Genomic DNA, 19,638 nt, shown 5'->3' with positions numbered 1-19,638 from the left:
CAATTTTCATTATGTAAGTTCTATCTTGTTGTTGCATCCCAATATAATTTATTTACTGCAGCTACTAATACTTTTTTGGTTTTTGGTGCAACCTTCTTAGCTGTTGGAACTAGAGAATGTTTTGTTACGGGTGAGCTGGCTACTTTTCATTTTTCTACATTTATAATATGGACTAGTGATAGTCTGGAATAGCTCATTTCTGCCTTACTACAGGTTGCTAGTTTTGTTGAATCATTGTAGTCTACTAATACAACTAAAATAACTGTGCAACCTTGAACATATGAACATTGACCTCTTGAAGTCTTGTTTATTTTGAAAGCATGGATTTAGATAGTGCTCTGTAATAACGTCATTGCACTCTAGTAGTTATATAGCTCTTTTAACATGAACTGGTGGATAAATATTTTAATTTATTGTATGTTCTCCTGTAAAATTGTGCATATTAATGCTTTTAATACAATTCTGAAAACTTTTTTGCTGAGTAATTCAAGCTCACATTAACTAGTTTCAACCCTTTTTGCATATGAAAATCAGACACAATAAACAGGCTAAGAAGTGTAAGTGTAACGTAGGTTCTAACAATTTGTTATCTGATTTATCCAGATATTGTGCTAGAGATGTAGCAAGCTGCAATACCCTTCAAATATCACGCTGCGATGCCTAACATATTTGCATGGACGTTTTCATTCAAAGTAAATGAGCTGTTACAATTTTTTTCCATTTTTCTGTTGCCTAATTGGGTGGACCAAAAAAATGAAGCATGAAGAATTGTATATAGAGAGAACATCTGAATACCCCTTCAGTACAGGAACAGAAGTAGCCTCTAGTTCATTTCAACTACTCAAAAAGCTTACAAAATAAATGTCCTGTTATCTATAAAACACCTAAAGGTACCTTCACACTAAACGATATCGCTAGCGATCCGTGACGTTGCAGCGTCCTCGCTAGCGATATCGTTTAGTTTGACACGCAGCAGCGATCAGGATCCTGCTGTGATATCGCTGGTCGTTGAACAAAGTTCAGAACTTTATTTGGTCGTCAGACCGGCGTGTATCGTCGTGTTTGACACCAAAAGCAACGATACCAGTGATGTTTTACACTGGTAACCAGGGTAAACATCGGGTTACTAAGCGCAGGGCCGCGCTTAGTAACCCGACGTTTACCCTGGTTACCAGTGTAAGATGTAAAAAAAACAAACAGTACATACTCACCTTCGCGTCCCCCGGCGTCCGCTTCCCACACTGACTGAGCGCCGTAAAGTGAAAGTACAGCACAGCGGTGACGTCACCGCTCTGCTGTTAGGGCCGGCGCTCAGTCAGTGCAGGAAGCGGACGCCGGGGGAAGCGAATGTAAGTATGTACTGTTTGTTTTTTTTACATTTTACGCTGGTAACCAGGGTAAACATCGGGTTACTAAGCGCGGCCCTGCGCTTAGTAACCCGATGTTTACCCTGGTTACCCGGGGACCTCGGCATCGTTGGTCGCTGGAGAGCGGTCTGTGTGACAGCTCTCCAGCGATCAAACAGCAACGCTGCAGCGATCGGAATCGTTGTCGCTATCGCTGCAGCGTCGCTTAATGTGAAGGTACCTTTAATATTCATTGTGACTGTACACAGATTGTAATTGGTACCTTTCAGTAAAGATTCTTTCATATAATATATAAAATACAAGTACACAGTGGTATGTAAAAATTTGGGCATCCCTGGTCAAAATTACTGTTATTGTCAGCATCAAGTTGAAGATGAAATCATCTCTAAAAGGCGTAAAGTTAAAGATGACACATTTCCTTTGTATTTTAGGCAAAAATATATATATATATTTTCATTTTTTACATTTTACAAATTATAAAAAGGAAAATGGGCCAATGCAAAAGTTTGGTCACTCTTGTGATGGCTTGTGCACTATTATCATTAGGAGAGGCCAGGTGATGCAAATTTCCAATCTTTATAAAAACCCAGCCTCCTCTAACCTTGTGCCAAAAACAGCAGCCATGGGTTCTTCTAAGCAGCTGCCTAGCACTCTGAAAATGAAAATGGTGGAGGTTCACAAAGCAGGAGAAGGCTATAAGAAGATAGCAAAGCGTTTTCAAGTTGCCCTTTCCACAGTTCAAAATGTAATTAAAAAATGGCAGTCAACAGGAACAGTGGAGGACCCTTCCATTCTTAATAACCAGCCATGATAAAGCTGAAAGCTGAGGGTTGCACTACAGTTCTGGTACCTGAACGGAACTTTTTTAAGTGTTCGGCCAAACCTGCAGGTACAGTCTTGAAGCTGTCATCACCAATAAAGGATTTAGTATGGACCCACCAGCAACACAAATATTTATTGTTTATAGTAATAACACACATGTTCATCAGATACATACATATTTATTTCTGTTGCTTTACTGCTTTTTGATTCTATGACACATACTTTCTAACTTTTTCAACAACCGGAAACCACATATTACGGAGGTCACATGCACTTTCCAAACACAGAAAACCAAGTCAGATATGCAGTCCAGTGACTGGAAATGATGTCAGATGCTGGATCATTAAGAGTTTGCACTGATTATGATGATGCAACATCTGACCACTTCTCTATTTGAGGGCTCTAACATGATCCAGTAGACCCATCTTTCAAATTTCCTGCCTTTGCAGGAACTTCATTTTTTTCTTAACCCCCGTCTACCCTTATAGCACATTTATTCCCCTGATGAATCCTCTACACAGAGGAAGAAACACAAAGGGGGGTACATTTTCTTTTGGGGTATTACCAAGGCAACACTACACATGAGTACTTGCCAATACATTGGGCACGACAGGGTATGATAGACACGGTCCCTGGTCATATCCAGCTCCAACAATTCTGCATGGTCAAGAGTGGTTCATCATTGGTCACTCAGATCAAACCTTTTATATGAGCACTGGTTTACTGAGCACTTTCACTTTATATTGTTATAATTATTGGTGGTCATTGTGCATGTTGGTTTTATTCTAGTTTCTTTTAAGTATATCATTAAAAGTTATGTTTCAGATTTGATTATCTCTCCTTGCAGGCATTTGCCATCAGATTAGGTAGGAAAAACCTGGTGACAAATTCACTTTAAATCCACAGTTCTACAACTGCTAATATTCTGAGATAAAACGTATAATAACATACCTGGTAAGTAGTCCTGTGCCAAGCCATGGATGAAGAAACTTGTATGGGTATGCCTTGTCCATATGCTTTGATGTGTTCAATATAGGCTATAGAATACCAAAAAGTATCGTATGTAACAAGATGATAAGAATTGATAAATATCCCAAATATAAAAAAGTGACCATAACAGAACTTGGTAACGAATAACATGCATACTACATGATAACAATAAGCCTTTAGGAGACCGCATGAATAGACATAATATGAAATGCTATTATACCCAAGCAACTGTTTGGTATGGAACTGTTCATTGATAGGCTAGGTTGGGCAGAGAGATCTTTTTACTATTATAGTTTTTATTCAGCAGCACAAATTACATGCCAAAGGCACGTATTGTAAATTGTGTATTTGGTTAAATTGTGTTTCAGTGAATTCAGACTGTGAACAAAAGTAGATCAGACTAATAATCAGGAAGCCATTGAGATGGCTGTATGTATTTAACTAAAACACTACTAATGCTTTTAGCTTTAATATTTTTTTCACAACCAATATAAGGCTGTATCTGAATTGCTAATAAAGTCATATAGTCAAAGGTACAATGAGCAATTTCTTTTAGTTCACTCATAAGGCAGAGCCAGTAACGAAGGAAATGCATATGACAGTGTGACAGGTACTAACTTGGGTAACATCAGATGGCAGGACAAAAGTGCTATCATTGAAGGGAAAGAATAGGGTTAATAGATGTCCAATCTCTATGTGACCTTGGTCCCACTAGACTTTAATCACATCATTAAAGTACATTAAACCAGCGGCTTGCAGCTGTCAAACGATGGCTAGTTGGCTTTCATATAGTTGTCTAATAGCCTGTTTAGAGAGGCCGATCACAATTCTATGCTCGCAGGACAATCATTAATATGATTATTTTAGTTATGAGCATCAAGCAGATTCAGCAATATAACAATATATGTGTGCATGCTAGTGTATATGTATGTATGTATGTGTGTGCGTTTATACATGTAGAATTGTTTGTATGTGTATATGTGGAATTGTGTGTATGTATATTGTACCAAAGCCAGGTAGGCTAGGGTTAAACCCTAGCTCTACAGCAGGGGTAGGGAACCTCAGGCCTGTGGGCCATTTCTGGCCCTTGATGACCTTTAATCCGGCCCCTATATCGTGGACATAGAGCCACTCCCAAAACTTGAAGTGGAGGGAAGGATAAACCCCACTACCTAACCTTCAAATCCTCCAAAAATAAAAACCTATGTCGGGTTTTCCTAAAATCTGACTTGGTCAACTACTTCGACCAAATCCACACACTCACTTTCACTCTGCCATGTAATCACAGATGTTTTGCTGTAATCACAACGCACTCCAACTGGTTTAATATATCTCTATACGCATCCTAGGGGACACATACTGGCCCTTGTATGATCCCCCTCACAGATGCCAAAGAATGGTGATAGGTGCTCTTTTAGTTACATTTGAAAAATTTTATAATCAGCTCCACAAAAGCGTTACTTAAATCAAAGAAATCATGACCTACAACTCTACCATAAGCATTCAATTCCAGAAATTCACCAGAAAAATAAACAAGCAATATTAGGAAATTTTAATCTAGGAGATCTTATATTTTAACATGCACCGATCCATACCAGACTATAATAGAATTGATTGATATCAAGAGCCAAATAAGTGTTCTCTCATCTATTTGTGTCACTTGGTAATTATGTCTTCACTTGCCATTGACAATTTCATTGAAATTGTCAGTGATAATGTTTCCTGGAACAAAATGTTACAATCCAATGTCAAGAACATAACAGATGTATAAAAAGGAAAACAAGAGGAAAAGTTTTTCATTTTGTAGTTTGCATTCATATTTTATACTTTCAATACCGATATACTATAAGAACAGTGTGCGGATGTGTCTTAGAGTAGAGAGTGACATAATTACAAGTGCTTCTCACTAAATTAGAATATCATCAAAAAGTTAATTTATTTCATTTCTTCAATACAAAAAGTGAAACACATATGCTATATAGAGTCATTACAAACAGAGTGATCTATTTCAAGTATTTATTTATGTTAATGTTGATGATTGTGGCTTACAGCCAATGAAAACCTAAACGTTATCATCTCAGTAAATTAGAATACTTTATAACACCAGCTTGAAAAATGATTTTGAAATCCGAAATGTTGTCCTACTGAAATGTATGTTCAGTAAATGCACTCAATACTTGGTTGGGGCTCCTTTTGCATCAATTACTGCATCAATGCGGCGTGGCTGTGGTGTTATGAAAGCCCAGATTGCTTTGATAGCAGCCTTCAGCTCATCTATATTGCAGGGTCTGGTGTCTCTCATCTTCCTCTTGACAATACCCCATAGGTTCTCACTGACTTTGGTCTTGATAAAACACAGTGGACCTACACCAGCAGATGACAGGGCTCCCCAAACCATCACTGATTGTGGAAACTTCACACAAGACCTCAAGCAGCTTGGATTGTGGCCTCTCCGCTCTTCCTCCAGACTCTGGGACCTTGATTTCCAAGTGAAATGCAAAAATTACTTTCATCTGAAAGCAACGCCTTGAACCACTGAGCAACAGTCCAGTTCTTTTTCTCCTTGGATCTGGTAAGACGCTTCTGGCGTTGTCTATTGGTCATGAGTGGCTTGACACAAGGAATGCGACACTTGTAGCCCATGTCCTGGATATGTCTGTGAGTGGTGGCTCTTGAAGCAATGACTCCAGTAGCAGTCCACTCCTTGTGAATCGCCCCCAAATTTTTGAATGGCCTTTTCTTAACAATCATTTCAAGGCTGCAGTTATCCTGATTGATTGTGCACCTTTTTCTACCACTCTTTTTCTTTCCACTCAATTCTCCATTAATACGCTTGGATACAGCACTCTGTGAATAGCCAGCTTCTTTAGCAATGACCTTTTGTGGCTTACCCTCCTTGTGGAGTGTGTCAATGACTTCCTTCTGGACATCTGTCAAGTCAGCAGTCTTCCTCATGATTGTGGAGCCTGCCGAAACAGACTAAGGGACCTTTTAAAAGGCTTAGGAAGCCTTTGCAGGTGTTTTTTTTAATTCTAATTTACTGAGATAATGACTTTTGGGTTTTCATTGGGTAATCATCAACATTAACAGAAATAAACACTTGAAATAGATCACTCTATTTGTAATGACTTTATATTATATGTGATTTTCACTTTTTGTATTGAAGAACTGAAATAAATTAACTTTTTGATGATGTTCCAATTTAGTGAGAAGCACTTGTATCACAAAGAATATTAGGTCAATACACTGTAGCTAAAAAAAACTGGCTGAATTGCTTCAGTAAATCTGCCCGATTTACGCTAAAGTATATTTGGCAAATGATTCTTTGGTGATAAGTCTGATTCTGCTCTCTAGTCCGTGAATGGGGCAGCACACTGTTCTTAAGGTACATTAGAATTAAAAACATTCCTTCTATAAAGAAATCAGTAAGTAGGATCAACCGTCGTAAGCCATCTATATGGGCATGTAGGTTGTAGGAAGCTGAATAAAATGATACCGTGATATCTGTGATCTGATGTCTTATTCGAGAAAAATCCACATTTTTCTTATATGGAAAAGAGCTGTACCAGTCAATGGGCCGGACACTGATCTGCATTGGGATCTGCCTCCAGAGATTATTACACATAAAAGGGGAGTTATATTATAACATTATAATGAGGGAGGTAGCCCAGATTTCCCTCATTATAATCTATCAATGTGCACACCACTTAATGAATTCAGAGCATCTTCTCAGTGGTGTTCGCCTCCTTGCACCTCACTAGAAATGCTACTTCAGACGTAGACTAGATTTGCTTTTCAGGCATAAGAAATGCAGAAATGTTTCTTGAATTTCATAGGCTGGGGTAGTTACACCCTATCCTGCCCTGGCTCCTCTCCAGCTTCACCAAAATGACATGCTGCAAAGGCCAAAAGTCACCAAAAATGTGCGCAGCTCTTCATTGTGCAAAAAATTGTGTCTTTTAAAAGTGCTTTATGCCATCTTTCTAGCTAAAACAATTTGATTAATCGAAACCCATCATGTTTATACAGACCGGTAGCAAACATATTAAGGGATATGAAAGGACTAACCTCTACAGTTTCTGCATGGTATAATATCAGGAAAGGTACTGGTCCAACCCATATTTTCATCAGTGGTAGGTGTCTGAAAGCCTCTGTCTGCTCAACCATTCCAATGAAAAAATCTAAAGAATTAATAAATATAAACAAGGCTTAAATAGGAAGCTTGAACATAAGTGTTTTTATGTGAGTGCGACAATGCAAACCATAGTATCATCTGCAACCTTTTTTCCATTTATAATAGGAATTGCTATGTAGCACATGCCTCTCACAAGCTGGGTCTCAGAAAATACAGAGGTTGTGGGGTGCGCAATGTTATTGAACAAAATGTTTTTTTATGTTGTACATACATAATGTTGTAACTTTTTTTGGCTACAAACTATTTATATATATATATATATATATTGTTCGGTCAGTTGATCTATTTTATTATATACTATTTTCTGACTGGAACGCCCTGCCCTTCTCCATGTTTTAATTACATCTCAACACAATTGGTTCTGAGCCTCCTATATAAGTAGGCTTTATCCTGTTATTAGCCATAAGTAAGTGTTCACATTAGGCAGTCAGCTCAGATACCATAGGTAAGTGTTCACACCAGACAGTCAGTGTAGTTACCCATTCGATCTGAGATTACCTTGACGTTTTGACACAAGACAGCGCGAAACGGCCGTTGTCCACCCCTGCTCGCACGAGTTGCCTCTCCCCCGGCCATGACCGTTGTCTGGATGTTTTATCTTCAATAAAGGAACTTTCGTATATTCTATGCGGTGAGTGCCCTCATCATTTCTTATGGACTTCTTCTGAATTTGGAGACTGTTTTCCCTGAGGGAGCACCCCGCAGTTAATACGGTGTTTTGCAGCACAGAGACCATCGTTGTTCCCGCAGTGGTGAGTTTGCGATATTGACCCGATTAGGGTGGTGCCGCTATTTTTTCGTATCTTTTGCTTGGAATATATATATATATATTGTTCGGTCAGTTGATCTATTTTACTATATACTATTTTCTGACTTGAACGTCCCGCCCTTCTCCATGTTTTAATTACATCTCAACACAATTGGTTCTGAGCCTCCTATATAAGTAGGCTTTATCCTGTCATTAGCCATAAGTAAGTGTTCACATTAGGCAGTCAGCTCAGATACCACAAGTAAGTGTTCACACCAGACAGTCAGTGTAGTTACCCATTCGATCTGAGATTACCTTGACGTTTTGGTGAATGGGCTCACAACGTTTGCAAATCTTGTGCTAAAAATCTCATGTGTTTGTTCATAAAGTTCATAAGCCAGTATGCTATTCACATTTCACATATTTCACATTTCCTTGTTTTTTAGCACAGATAAGTTTGGCCATTGATCTATTTGTATTTGACTTTTTTTGGCTACAAACTATATATATATATATATATATATATATATATATATATATATATATATATATATATATATATATATATATTGTTCGGTCAGCTGATCTATTTTATTGTACAACTTAAGGTCTCATTCAGACATCCATGATGATCGGTCCAATCTTGGATTCTAATGCACAAACAGGCCATGTGTCTCCCGAACACATCATTACAGCTTCATATATTTCTATGAGGCTGTCTCAGTGGGGTCTGCAGACAAACAGCCAGTCCATGCATTACAATCTGAGATTGGGTCGATGATCACGGATATCTGAAGGATCCTTAATATTGTAAGGTAGTGTACCACGTGGACATATAATGCTAATAACCTAAGCCACCAAGACACTAAGTAGTGAACACCTCCCTCCTTAAACTAAGGCCTCATTTAGACATCAGTTTTTCAATGTATGAGAAAAACGGCCTGAGTTTTATCAGTGAGTTTCATCACTGATAAAACTCTGCTGATGAGAAAAAATAACGTTTCTCCATCTTCTCGTTGCTATCAGTCAGTTAAAAACAATGATGGAATCCAAGTGTTGTCTGATTTTTTTCACTGACCCATAGAGAGTAGTGGCTGTAACCAAACCCTTTGCACTAACTGACCGTAGCTCAGCAGTCAGTCAGTATGGGGGGCACGGTAACAGCTGCCGCTCATACCTTAGTATGACTTAAACAGGACCTGTCACCAGGTCAAAAGAAGGCAGATCTTGTTTTTTTTTTTAAATCCTCCATATGGTTTCAGAGATTTAAACATTTTTATTTGCTTCTAATGTTTCTGCTCTTTAGCAGGAAGGTTTTACTCACAGTGTCAATTAGTGGAACTGCCTAAAGACATGCTCCCAGAGAATCCTGTGAGCAACACTGCCTTGATTTAAAAAAAAAAAAAAAAACTAATTGCAAATAAGAAGGTCCATATTCCTAGAACTATCCTCTGGCGTGTTTAAACAAAAAACAATAGAATACTCAGGGGAGCAGAAGGAATGAAGTAAGAGCAAGAACTGACCATTTTTGACCTAGTGACAGGTACCTGTCTCTTATGAAGAAACTTTGAACATCATTACTATATATTATAATTTAAATGAGTAAAATTACAAAGAGTTCGTAAAAGCAAGCTACTATGCAATTTACCATACTTATTATTAAAAAATCATCTCTTTTGCCTTCAGTGTTTTGTGCTCATCAGCAGTCTTTTGCCAGTGGTCAGTCTCCTAGCCAAGAAGTGTAGTGCCTACAAGTTCTTTTGTATTTATAGCTGAATTACTGGATCCTGCCAGCCTTGGAACCTCTTGCTCCAAAAGTGTCCATACTTGCAGCATGAGAGTGTCAGAGGTGCAATCACCTAATCATGCCGCTGGTCTGTCAATGCATCAGGAGCGCACTGCCCTCCTAAGAGCAAGAAGTTAGAAGGATCGGAGCTGTGCAACCATGAAAAAAAATTAGACAATCCCTTTAAGCAACACTTTTGGTAAATCTGAAATGCTAGGTGCCTAATGGTCTGAAGGGTGGGTGTTGCATAGCAAGAATTAAAAGAAAAAACTTCAAAAAGAAGAATATAGAGAAAAATATGTACCTCCACCATTTGGCTTGAATCGCAGAGCATTTCCAATTATTGGGTAGGTTGGACTGAATCCAGGAATTGGCTTCATTATATTCCATTTTCGAATATACTCAGTAAGAAAAGGGGTAGCAGAAATAGCCAGCAATGTCAACAAGACTATAGCTGCAGACAGCCAGATCAGATGTACGTCTTCACTGAAAGCCATCACAGGACATTCAGCAATATCAACCTTGGAGAATTTCTTCAAACCTTGGTTCCAAGATGTGAACTGTACACTCTTGTGACTGCAGACTACTATATTCCTCCTGGCTACAAGTACTTAAAAAAAAATATCATTCAGATATGAATGCTCACATGCTGTTTTATGGCTATAAGTCATGCTTAATTTTAGTTGTAAAGCATTTGTGAAACATTAACAATACTGCGTTATCTAATCTGGACAGTGCAGTCTAATGATATCATTTTATGTCAAGGTTGTATTTTTAGCAATAACCCTGATGTTACAAATTTCCTACATCGTAAAAGGTTTTGTCACTTTTTATCTAAATAAAGCTTAACTGGGCATTCCAGTCTGCAAAGATTGTCCCTCATCTGTTGGCTAGTAGACATGAGCGAATATGTTGGGGTCCTTCATTATTCGGCAAACTATAGCGCTTACCGAATAAGCTGCAGAGGGAACCCGGATACCTGGAGCGTGCCGGCTGATCAGAAGCATGTGTCGCGGCTATGCGATAGGCACAACACATGTATGGAGAGCCCAACAAACAAGCTCTCCATGCATGTCACACAGCCGCAACACACGCAATTGCCGCGCCGAACAGCTGATTATCGGGAGCTCTCCAGGTATCCGGCTTGCCTCTGCAGCTCATTCAGTAAGCGCTATAGCTTGTCGAATAAGGAGGCAGCCGACGATGTTCGCTCATCTCTATTGGCTAGATGATCATTTATACAACCTCAACTTAAAAAAACATTGGAGAAAAATGTAAAGAAAGCAAGAATGCAATGATTTTGAAATCTCTTATAGCAATATTTTATTCATATAAGAGCATAGATCACAGATAGTTAAAGTGCAATTTGAAAAGATTTACTTATTTAGAAAGTGATGGCAGCAACATATCTCAAAAAAAAGTTGACAGGGTTAATAAAATGTTGAAAAAGTAAGTGGTGGTAATGAAAAACAGTGCAAGTGTTTTCAAGTGAAATGGAAAAAGTCTAATTTTCACCTTCTGATCTGTTCTCTCTGTTCTGATATGAATCAAACATGGCTGTAAGAGATTTCCAAATCATTGCATTCTTGTTTTCTTTACCTGTTTTACAGCATTTTTGGGATTGGGGTTGTAGATCAGTCATAAAGCACAGAATTCTAAGTAGATTGCTCTCTGTTGCTGAAGTTATAGTTGCTTCAAATTCTCATCACAGTTTCCATCAGCAACTTAATCCCGTGTTACTAGAATGCTAAGAGGAAACTTGCTGAATTGAAGCTTGCAAATGTAATGCTATGAAAAATGCTTCAGCACCTCAGATACTTCATTATAGATTGATGCGGTTCACCCGAATTATTCAAAAGGTGATGCCCACAAAGCTCTCCTATGCACAGTGTGATGCTCCCACCGTTCCCCTATGCAAAGCATGATGGGTGCACAGCTCCCTTATACAGAGTATGGTGGGCCCATATCTCCCCTCTACACTGTATAATGTCCTCCACAGTTAACTGTATACAGTGGCATGTAAAAATTTGGGCACCCCTGGTCAAAATTACTGTTATTGTGAACAGTTAAGCAAGTTGAAAATAAAACGATTTCTATAAGGCCTAAAGTTAAAAATGACAAATTTCCTTTGTATTTTAGACAGTGTTGTGAAATAGTGTTTGCCCCTTCCTGATTTTCTATTCATTTGCATGTTTCTCAGACTTAAATGTTTCAGATCACCCCAAAAATTTAAATATTAGACAAAGAGAACACAAGTAAACATAAAATGCAGCTTTTAAATGAAAGTATGTATTATTAAGGGAAAAAGAAATCCAAACCTATAGGGCCCCGTGTGAAAAAGTGATTGCCCCTATAATAGAAAATCTCTGAAGCCCCTATTGATTGGGTGACTTCACCCCTCCCTCCTCCGCCTCTCACACGGGATTGCAGTAGCAAAAATAGCTGACCATCTAAATCTCTTAGAAATAGACTGGTAAAATTGACATAACGAAGTAGGAAATTGGGTACTGTGGAAAGTGACAATCTCAATTAGCATGCATACAAAAAAATTGGAGTATATAATCCAAGAGGTAATATAAAAGTATTTGTAATTTCCAGCGCTCATCGTCCGACACATGCGCCGCACTCAATCGGTAGTATTTACATTCTACATGTATATTTAAAAGGTAATGGGGACACTCTACTCACTACGGCCCCATGAGAAAGCAAGTGCGAGACACGCATTGGGGCTGTGCGCGTGGCCTCACAAATTGAAATATAGGTAAAAGCCTTTGATTGATAGATGTATTTCGCCATTAGTAACACAGGTAGTGTTATTGATGATTTATCTTCTTACAAAGTGACTTTATCCCTTCCTTTAATGGCTTAGGCTACGTTCACATTTGCGGTGTGCGCCGCAGCGTCGTCGCCGCAAGAAAACGCATGCGTCGTGCGGCCCTATCTTTAACATTGGCGCCGCATGGGGCCGCATGTACATGCGTTGTCATGCGTTGTGGTGCGTTGTACGCCGCATGCGGCGTTAGGGCGCAACTGTCAGGGCGCGGCAAACACAACATGTTGCATTTTTCGGGCGGCGCCGACCTTTTAAAAAACGCATGCGTCGTGTTTGCGTCGTGTTTGCGTCGTCGATGCGCCTTTTTCCCCATTGAATTGTATTGACAACGCAGACGACGCAAGTACTTGCGTCGCTGTGCGTTGTACGATGCATGCGTTTTCCAATAAAAAATGCAAAACATTGTCTAGACTTTGTCTAGACACTAAAAAAAACACTATATATATATAAAAAAGGGGGGTTGCCATTGTCTTTCACAAGGCTACAGAGAGAGGATCAGAGAAGACAGAGAGAGAATCAATCTGCTTTCAAAAACTGTAAGTATATTAATTTCTCTTTTTTTTTTTTTATTCTGTGTTTTATTTCTTGATTTTGATTAATTTGTGCAATGTTTGGTCTGTGCTATTGTACGGTTATGGCACTGTGGGTTGTTATTGAAAAATTGTGTTTTTATCTGGTTCTGATGTACTTCTGGCGTTATATGCTGGCGTTTCTTGTCTTCGGTCTTGCTGTGTTTTATTATGCTGTTGGCATTTTTTTTTCTTTCCTTGAGTGTCTTTTCTTGCTGGTGGGGGGGCTACATTTATGAGGTTTCATTTGTATTGTATTGTTCCGTGCGGCTATATGCCATTCTATTTTCAATTGTATTTTCCCTTTTTTTTTTTCTATCTCTGATGGTTTTACGTCGATTTCCGTATGGCATATATCTCCTTCCTTGACTGTTTGCATTGCCAAGTGTGTAGTATAGTGGTTTTTTTTTTTTTTTTTTTGGTGGGGCCCTTTTTTTTTCTTTTAAGTTCATGTGTTTTATTTTCTATTTTATGGTTTATCTTTTGGGTTGCTGTATTTTGTAACAGCGGTTGTCCCGTAATGTTTATTGCTTATTATATAGAATGGTGTTTATCGCCTTTTTCAGATGTATTTCTGTGGTAGATGTCACCAGATGGTGTTGTTTTGGATCATGTCTTGTTGTAATTGTAAAGTATGGCGTGCATTAGTTTGCTATTTCATTGTGCCTTTTTTTTTACCTGTAAGTTTTTTTTTTAGTAAGTTTTTATATTTAAAAATTTGGACATAGGTGTCTATTTGTTTGGGTCTATTCTTGTATTGTTTCTTCTATTGTTTTCTCTTGCAATGTATGGCGTTGTGGTGTCGCTTTTTGAGTTTGCATTGTCCTATCAGTCAACAGTCAATTGTGGTTGTTTTAATTTTTTGTGCCTATTTTATTTTATGTGGCATTGTTAGCTTTGGATGTGATTTACTGTTCATTTTTTCATTGCAGAGCAAACTTGCAAGAATTGCGAGTGACTCACATGACTCGGAACATAGCCAATCGGCGCGGGGGAGTGCGGTGAGTAATTATGTCCAGTTGCTTACTATTCGCTGCCATTTGTAGCATTGACAATAATTTTTGTATACAATTTTTACAGGCTTCTTCAAGTGAGGGGGAAGGCACACAGCGGGAGCAGAGAGGTCGGGGCCAAGATGTGGCGTCAGGCCGGCGAGTGAGTATTTTTTTTTTTTTAATCTTTTTTTTTGAGTAGCATCCTGCTGTGAGGAACATTACATTTGAGTAGCATCCTGGTTTCACTAGGGATGTTTACTAAGCTTAATTACATTATAGCTTTTCAGGGCAGCAAGTATTGGGGGAAGGTAACATAAAGTTGAACTCCCTGCATACAAACATTCCAAAATACAGGTGTAGAAAACATCAATATACATACATCAAATGGCAAAGGATAGGGCAAAGGTACATATCATGCCAGGTGCTGGTGGTTGTTAATATTTTCAAATTTTTTTAACCTTTGTTTTCTAATTTTTCTAGGTTTCACAAGGGGACCAAGGAGACAGTGGAATAGATGTGGAGCTCCTGATCTCCAGCATCCAGGAGCGTGGCCCGTTGTGGGACAGCCGTGACCCCCGGCACATGGACCAGGTGGTGTTGAGGCGTTTGTGGGTAGAGGTGGCAAAGTCGCTGTGGGATGGCTTTGACAGTGCCTCAGCGAAGGACAAAGGCAACTTTCGTGAGTATTGCTGATACGCTGCTATGACCCATCTTGCCATGATAAACACAACCGTGTGTGATGCGATCAACGCCTAAACTTTGCATCGCACACGGTTGTTTTATCCTTTTAAAATGCAAAATATGTAACCTTTTTTTTTTCTTTGCATTCACAGTTAAAAAGTTGAGGACCAGATGGCGATCCATGAAGGACCGTTTCAATAAGGGGATCCGTGATGCGGAGGAGCAAGCTCGGAGTGGTGCTGCTGCGTCCAAGTCGGTGCCCTACAAATACAACAGGGCACTACAGTTCCTAAGACCAATCCTTGGCCGCCGACAGTAAGTATTTTGTCCACATACCATATTGCACAGCCACATAGTACATTGCCCAGACACATAGCATATTGCACAGCCACATAGTACATTGCCCAGCCACGTACATTGTGCATCCACATAGTATATTGCCAGGCCACTATATCGCAGCCACATAGTACACGTTCTAGCCACGTATCCACATAGTACATTTCCCAGGAACATAGTGTATTGGCCATCCATGTAGTCAGCGTAGCATATTGGCCATCCACGTAACTTTTTCCCTAGTGGAATGGTATATAGCCCATTAGTATTTTTTTGGGTTAAGCGTGAGTCCTTGTAGTCCATGACAGGTTACGTTCTGAGTCAGGGTAGTTCTGATCGCAGGAATAATGATGACGTCTCGATCACATGATCCTAACGTCATGGCCGTTCCTGCGATCAGATCAGCAAAGTCACTGTGTTTTTTTTTTGTTGTTTTTTTTTAGATGTTTTTCTTGACTTTAAATTTTATACTATTTTTGCGTCATAGGCAGCATCAAGAAAGATTTTTTGACAAAAATTTTTTTAAAACGATGACAGAGGTATGCATTGGCTTTGGCAGCGGGAATGAACAGTCATTTTCTGCCGTAGGTATGTCCATGATTGTTATCGTCAGACCTAATGGTCAGCTGGCGATAACAATCAGCAATTTATTATAGGCCACACAGACTGAGAGACAGGGGATTGTAATGTATTGATGTGTCATGTAATGTTAATTTTATTACAGGAGTTGGCGTATGTGATAGGTTATTAATTGAAGACTAATTTTTTTCCTTATCTTTTCACAGGACACACAGCAGCACCCTCGAGCGAGCTCGCCCCGCAGGAGCGGACCTCCATGAATCGCCATCTGACCCGTCACAGCCCTCCCACAGCGACAGCAGGCTTGCACCACCATCTGGAGAACCGGCAGCCGGTCCATCAGGTGTTCCCCTGCCCGAGGCCTCTGGCGCACCTTCGTTCGGGAATTCCCGACAGCGCCAGCGGGCCTTGGACAGGCCAGCCATGCCTGAATTTATGCATTTGAGCACAGTTTTCCAGAACTGTTTCAAGGCGCTCAACGATAAAATGGACACTTGTCTGTCCAATATCGAACGGCGCCTTGAAAATCTGGAAGCCGAGCTCTTGAATCCGGCCAAACATTTTTTAAGTACTATTGCTAAAGGCATGGTGGAACACCTTACGCCGGAACTCCAGATTTCGGTGATGCAGTCCTGCAACAATGCCTACGTGAGGGCTCTGCAGCAGGCTCGGGTCATGCAGTCAGCGACACTGCCAGTAGTACCGTCGCTGGCTAGCATGACTCCGACTCCTGCTGCAGAGCCACTCCAGCCACCCCACCGAGGTCCATGTGCCGAGCGACGCCAACACAGGCACCATACCATTGTGCCGCCGACTCCTGCTCCTGCCAGGCCCTCATCCTCCCGTAGGCGTCATTCTGGGGGAGCTGCCGCAGGAGCTAAAAAAAGGAAAAGGAAGAGGAGACACACAGAGGCAGTGAGGCTCTGGCTGCTCCAGTAGAGACACCAAGTGCGCGTCGGGGCTCTAGCCGCAGCAGGAGTAGCCAGGGCCAACCAAGAACCTCGCAAAGGCTCGTGTTGCCTCCTCCCTCCCCTACAGAGGTGGCGGTTTCTTCCCCAGTCTACCCTGCGGAGGGTTTGGACCTGCCATCGAGCCTCCTGGACTATAGGTCATCATCCTCCTTGTCGTCATCATCCTCATCTTCATCTCCCCATTCCCAACAAGATACATACCATTCCCCCTTGGTGGCAGAGGTTGATACCCCCTAAGTTTATTTCCCCTTTTTTTTTTTCTGTTTCCCCCCAATAAAAAAAATTTGTTTTAAAACAACAATATTTGTTCTTATTTTCCAGTATACTTCTCGGCAAGTCACACCGTGCGCCGTCTACACATATTTTGTGCTTCAAACACCTCATTTATTCAATGTCAGACACTATTTTTATCATTTTTATTTTGCCTTTTTTTGTGTGTCTCTCATTGCTGTATGAGGTGTTTACAAACAATAAAGTGTATGAGGTGTTTTCAAACAATAAAGTGTATGAGGTGTTTTCAAACACTAAGGGTATGTGTCCACGCTCAGGATTGCATCAGGATTTGGTCAGGATTTTACATAAGTATTTGTAACCCAAAACCAGGAGTGGGTGATAAATACAGAAGTGGAGCAGATGTTTCTATTCTACTTTTCCACTAATTGTTCCACTCCTGGTTTTGGCTTACAAATACTGATGAAAAATCGTGACAAAATCCTGATGCAATCCTGAACGTGGACACATACCGTAAAGGTACCTTCACACTTAACAATGCTGCAGCGAAACATACAATGATGCAGATCACTGCAGCATCGCTATTTGGTCGCTGGAGAGCTGTCTGTGTGACAGCTCTCCAGCGACCAACGATGCCGAGGTCCCGGGTAACCAGGGTAAACATCAGGTAGCTAAGCGCAGGGCCGCGCTTCCGATGTTTACCCTGGTTAACAGTGTTAAATGTAAATAAAAAACAGTACATATACTCACAATTGCGTCCCCCGGCGTCCGCTACCCTGCACTGACTGAGTGACGGCCCTAACAGCAGAGCGGTCACATCACCGCTGTGCTGTGCATTCACTTTACGGCCGGCGCTCAGTCAGTGCAGGAAGCGGACGCCGGCGGACGCAATTGTGAGTATATGTACTGTTTTTTTTTTTTACATTTAACACTGGTAACCAGGGGAAATATCAGGTTACTAAGCGCCGCCTTACGCTTAGTAACCCGATATTTACCCTGCTTACCATTGTAAAACATCGCTGGCATCGTTGCTTTTGCTGTCAAACACAACGATACACGGCGATCTGACAAACAAATAAATGTTATATGGTATGGTATAAATATGTTGTTTGAAGCAGGGTAGAAAAATTAGAAATTTTTTTATTAAACAACCACATTTTAAAAACAAAGGTTTCCAATTTTTTATATAAGGCACATTACATTTGTGAACTATAGGTAGATGCCAAATTTGACATAACCAAACCAACCAAAACGGATAACATTTATTGCACATTTACTGGAGAATTAGTTTATTATCATATTATATTTTTAGCACAGTCACAGTAGAGGTATTTATTGGTGTAGTTAAAACCAGAATAAAGTCCAACAGTAACATTATTACTACACCATTTGATCTTGCCATGACACACGGCCAACATCTGACACAAAATAGGCCGCAAAACGATCCCTCATCTGCGCAATTTCCACACTTGTCCTCAGAGGATGATCATGGTAATCGGGTAATGGGTTGGCTATGGGTTCATCGAGTTCCACATTCAGTCTCTCTTTGGCCATAATATAATTGTGGAGAACCACACAAGCCTTGACCACCTCATCCACTGTCTCAGTTTTCAGATTAATGGCGGATCCTAATATCCGCCATTTGGAGACAAGGATGCCAAAGGCGCACTCCACAGTCCTTCTGGCCCTGGACAGTCTGTAATTGAAAACCCTTTTTGTATGGTCCAAGCCCCGACTGGAGTAGGGTTTCAATAGGTTGCCAGACATTTGGAATGCCTCATCCCCAACCACAACAAATGGCATCGCAGGGCCTTCGGTGTGGGGAAGAGGTCGTGGCTGTGGGAAATTAAAATTGTTCCCATATAATTTTTGGCCCATATCCGACTCTTTAAATGTGCGCGAGTCATTTGCACGGCCAAACGCACCAATGTCCACTGCGAGAAAACGGCAGTCCGCACCGGCAATTGCCATGAGCACAGTGGAAAAGTATTTTTTATAGTTGTAGAAAAGGGATCCACTTTTCGCAGGCTTGGTAATCCGAATGTGCTTTCCATCCACCGCGCCAATACAGTTTGGAAAAGAACACACTTGCTCAAATTTCTGTGCGTTGGCCTCCCAGATTTCGCTTGTAGGGACGGGTAAAAATTCCTCCCGGAGATTATCCCACAAAGCGCGGCATGTCTCAGCAATAATTCCGGAAAGAGTGGAGACTCCAATCCGGAACTGTAAATGAAGTGATCTCAAGGTCTCTCCGGTAGCCAGGAAACTGCCAAGAAGATGAAGAAATTACATTAAAGTACATTGCAATTTATAAAAGTACATTGACCATACCAACCCACAAAAAAAATGTAAAAAAAAAAAAACACAAAGGGAAGAACATATCACAGTCATTCAAACAGCTACGTACCGTAGAGTGACCAGCAGCCGTTCCTCTGCGGAAATAGCTCTCCGGAGCTGCGTGTCCTGCCTGCTAATGGATCCTTCCACCCGACGCAGAAGATAGCGGAAGCTGTCCTGAGACATCCTGGTATATTCGAA

At 40.4% G+C, this 19,638-nt stretch overlaps 1 protein-coding gene across 1 annotated transcript in view; it reads right to left on the bottom strand.

Annotated features, from left to right (window-relative positions):
- LOC143793050 (cytochrome P450 4V2-like) overlaps positions 1-10,628 on the bottom strand; it is a 187,142-nt gene extending 176,514 nt beyond the window's left edge. Inside the window, exons 1-3 of the mRNA XM_077279638.1 lie at positions 10,213-10,628; positions 7,248-7,360; positions 3,141-3,226 (exon numbers count right to left, since the gene is read on the bottom strand). Of these exons, the coding sequence (XP_077135753.1) occupies positions 3,141-3,226; positions 7,248-7,360; positions 10,213-10,405 (392 nt within the window). The 5' untranslated portion in view covers positions 10,406-10,628. The remainder of the gene's footprint in view (positions 1-3,140; positions 3,227-7,247; positions 7,361-10,212) is intronic.
- Positions 10,629-19,638: the final 9,010 nt, after the last annotated feature.

The sequence above is a fragment of the Ranitomeya variabilis genome, chromosome 1, assembly GCF_051348905.1.
Source record: "Ranitomeya variabilis isolate aRanVar5 chromosome 1, aRanVar5.hap1, whole genome shotgun sequence".
In the NCBI taxonomy this organism is placed as follows: Eukaryota; Metazoa; Chordata; class Amphibia; order Anura; family Dendrobatidae; genus Ranitomeya; species Ranitomeya variabilis.
Note: the sequence above shows the minus strand (reverse complement) of the source record. Positions and strands in the feature narration are given on the sequence as shown.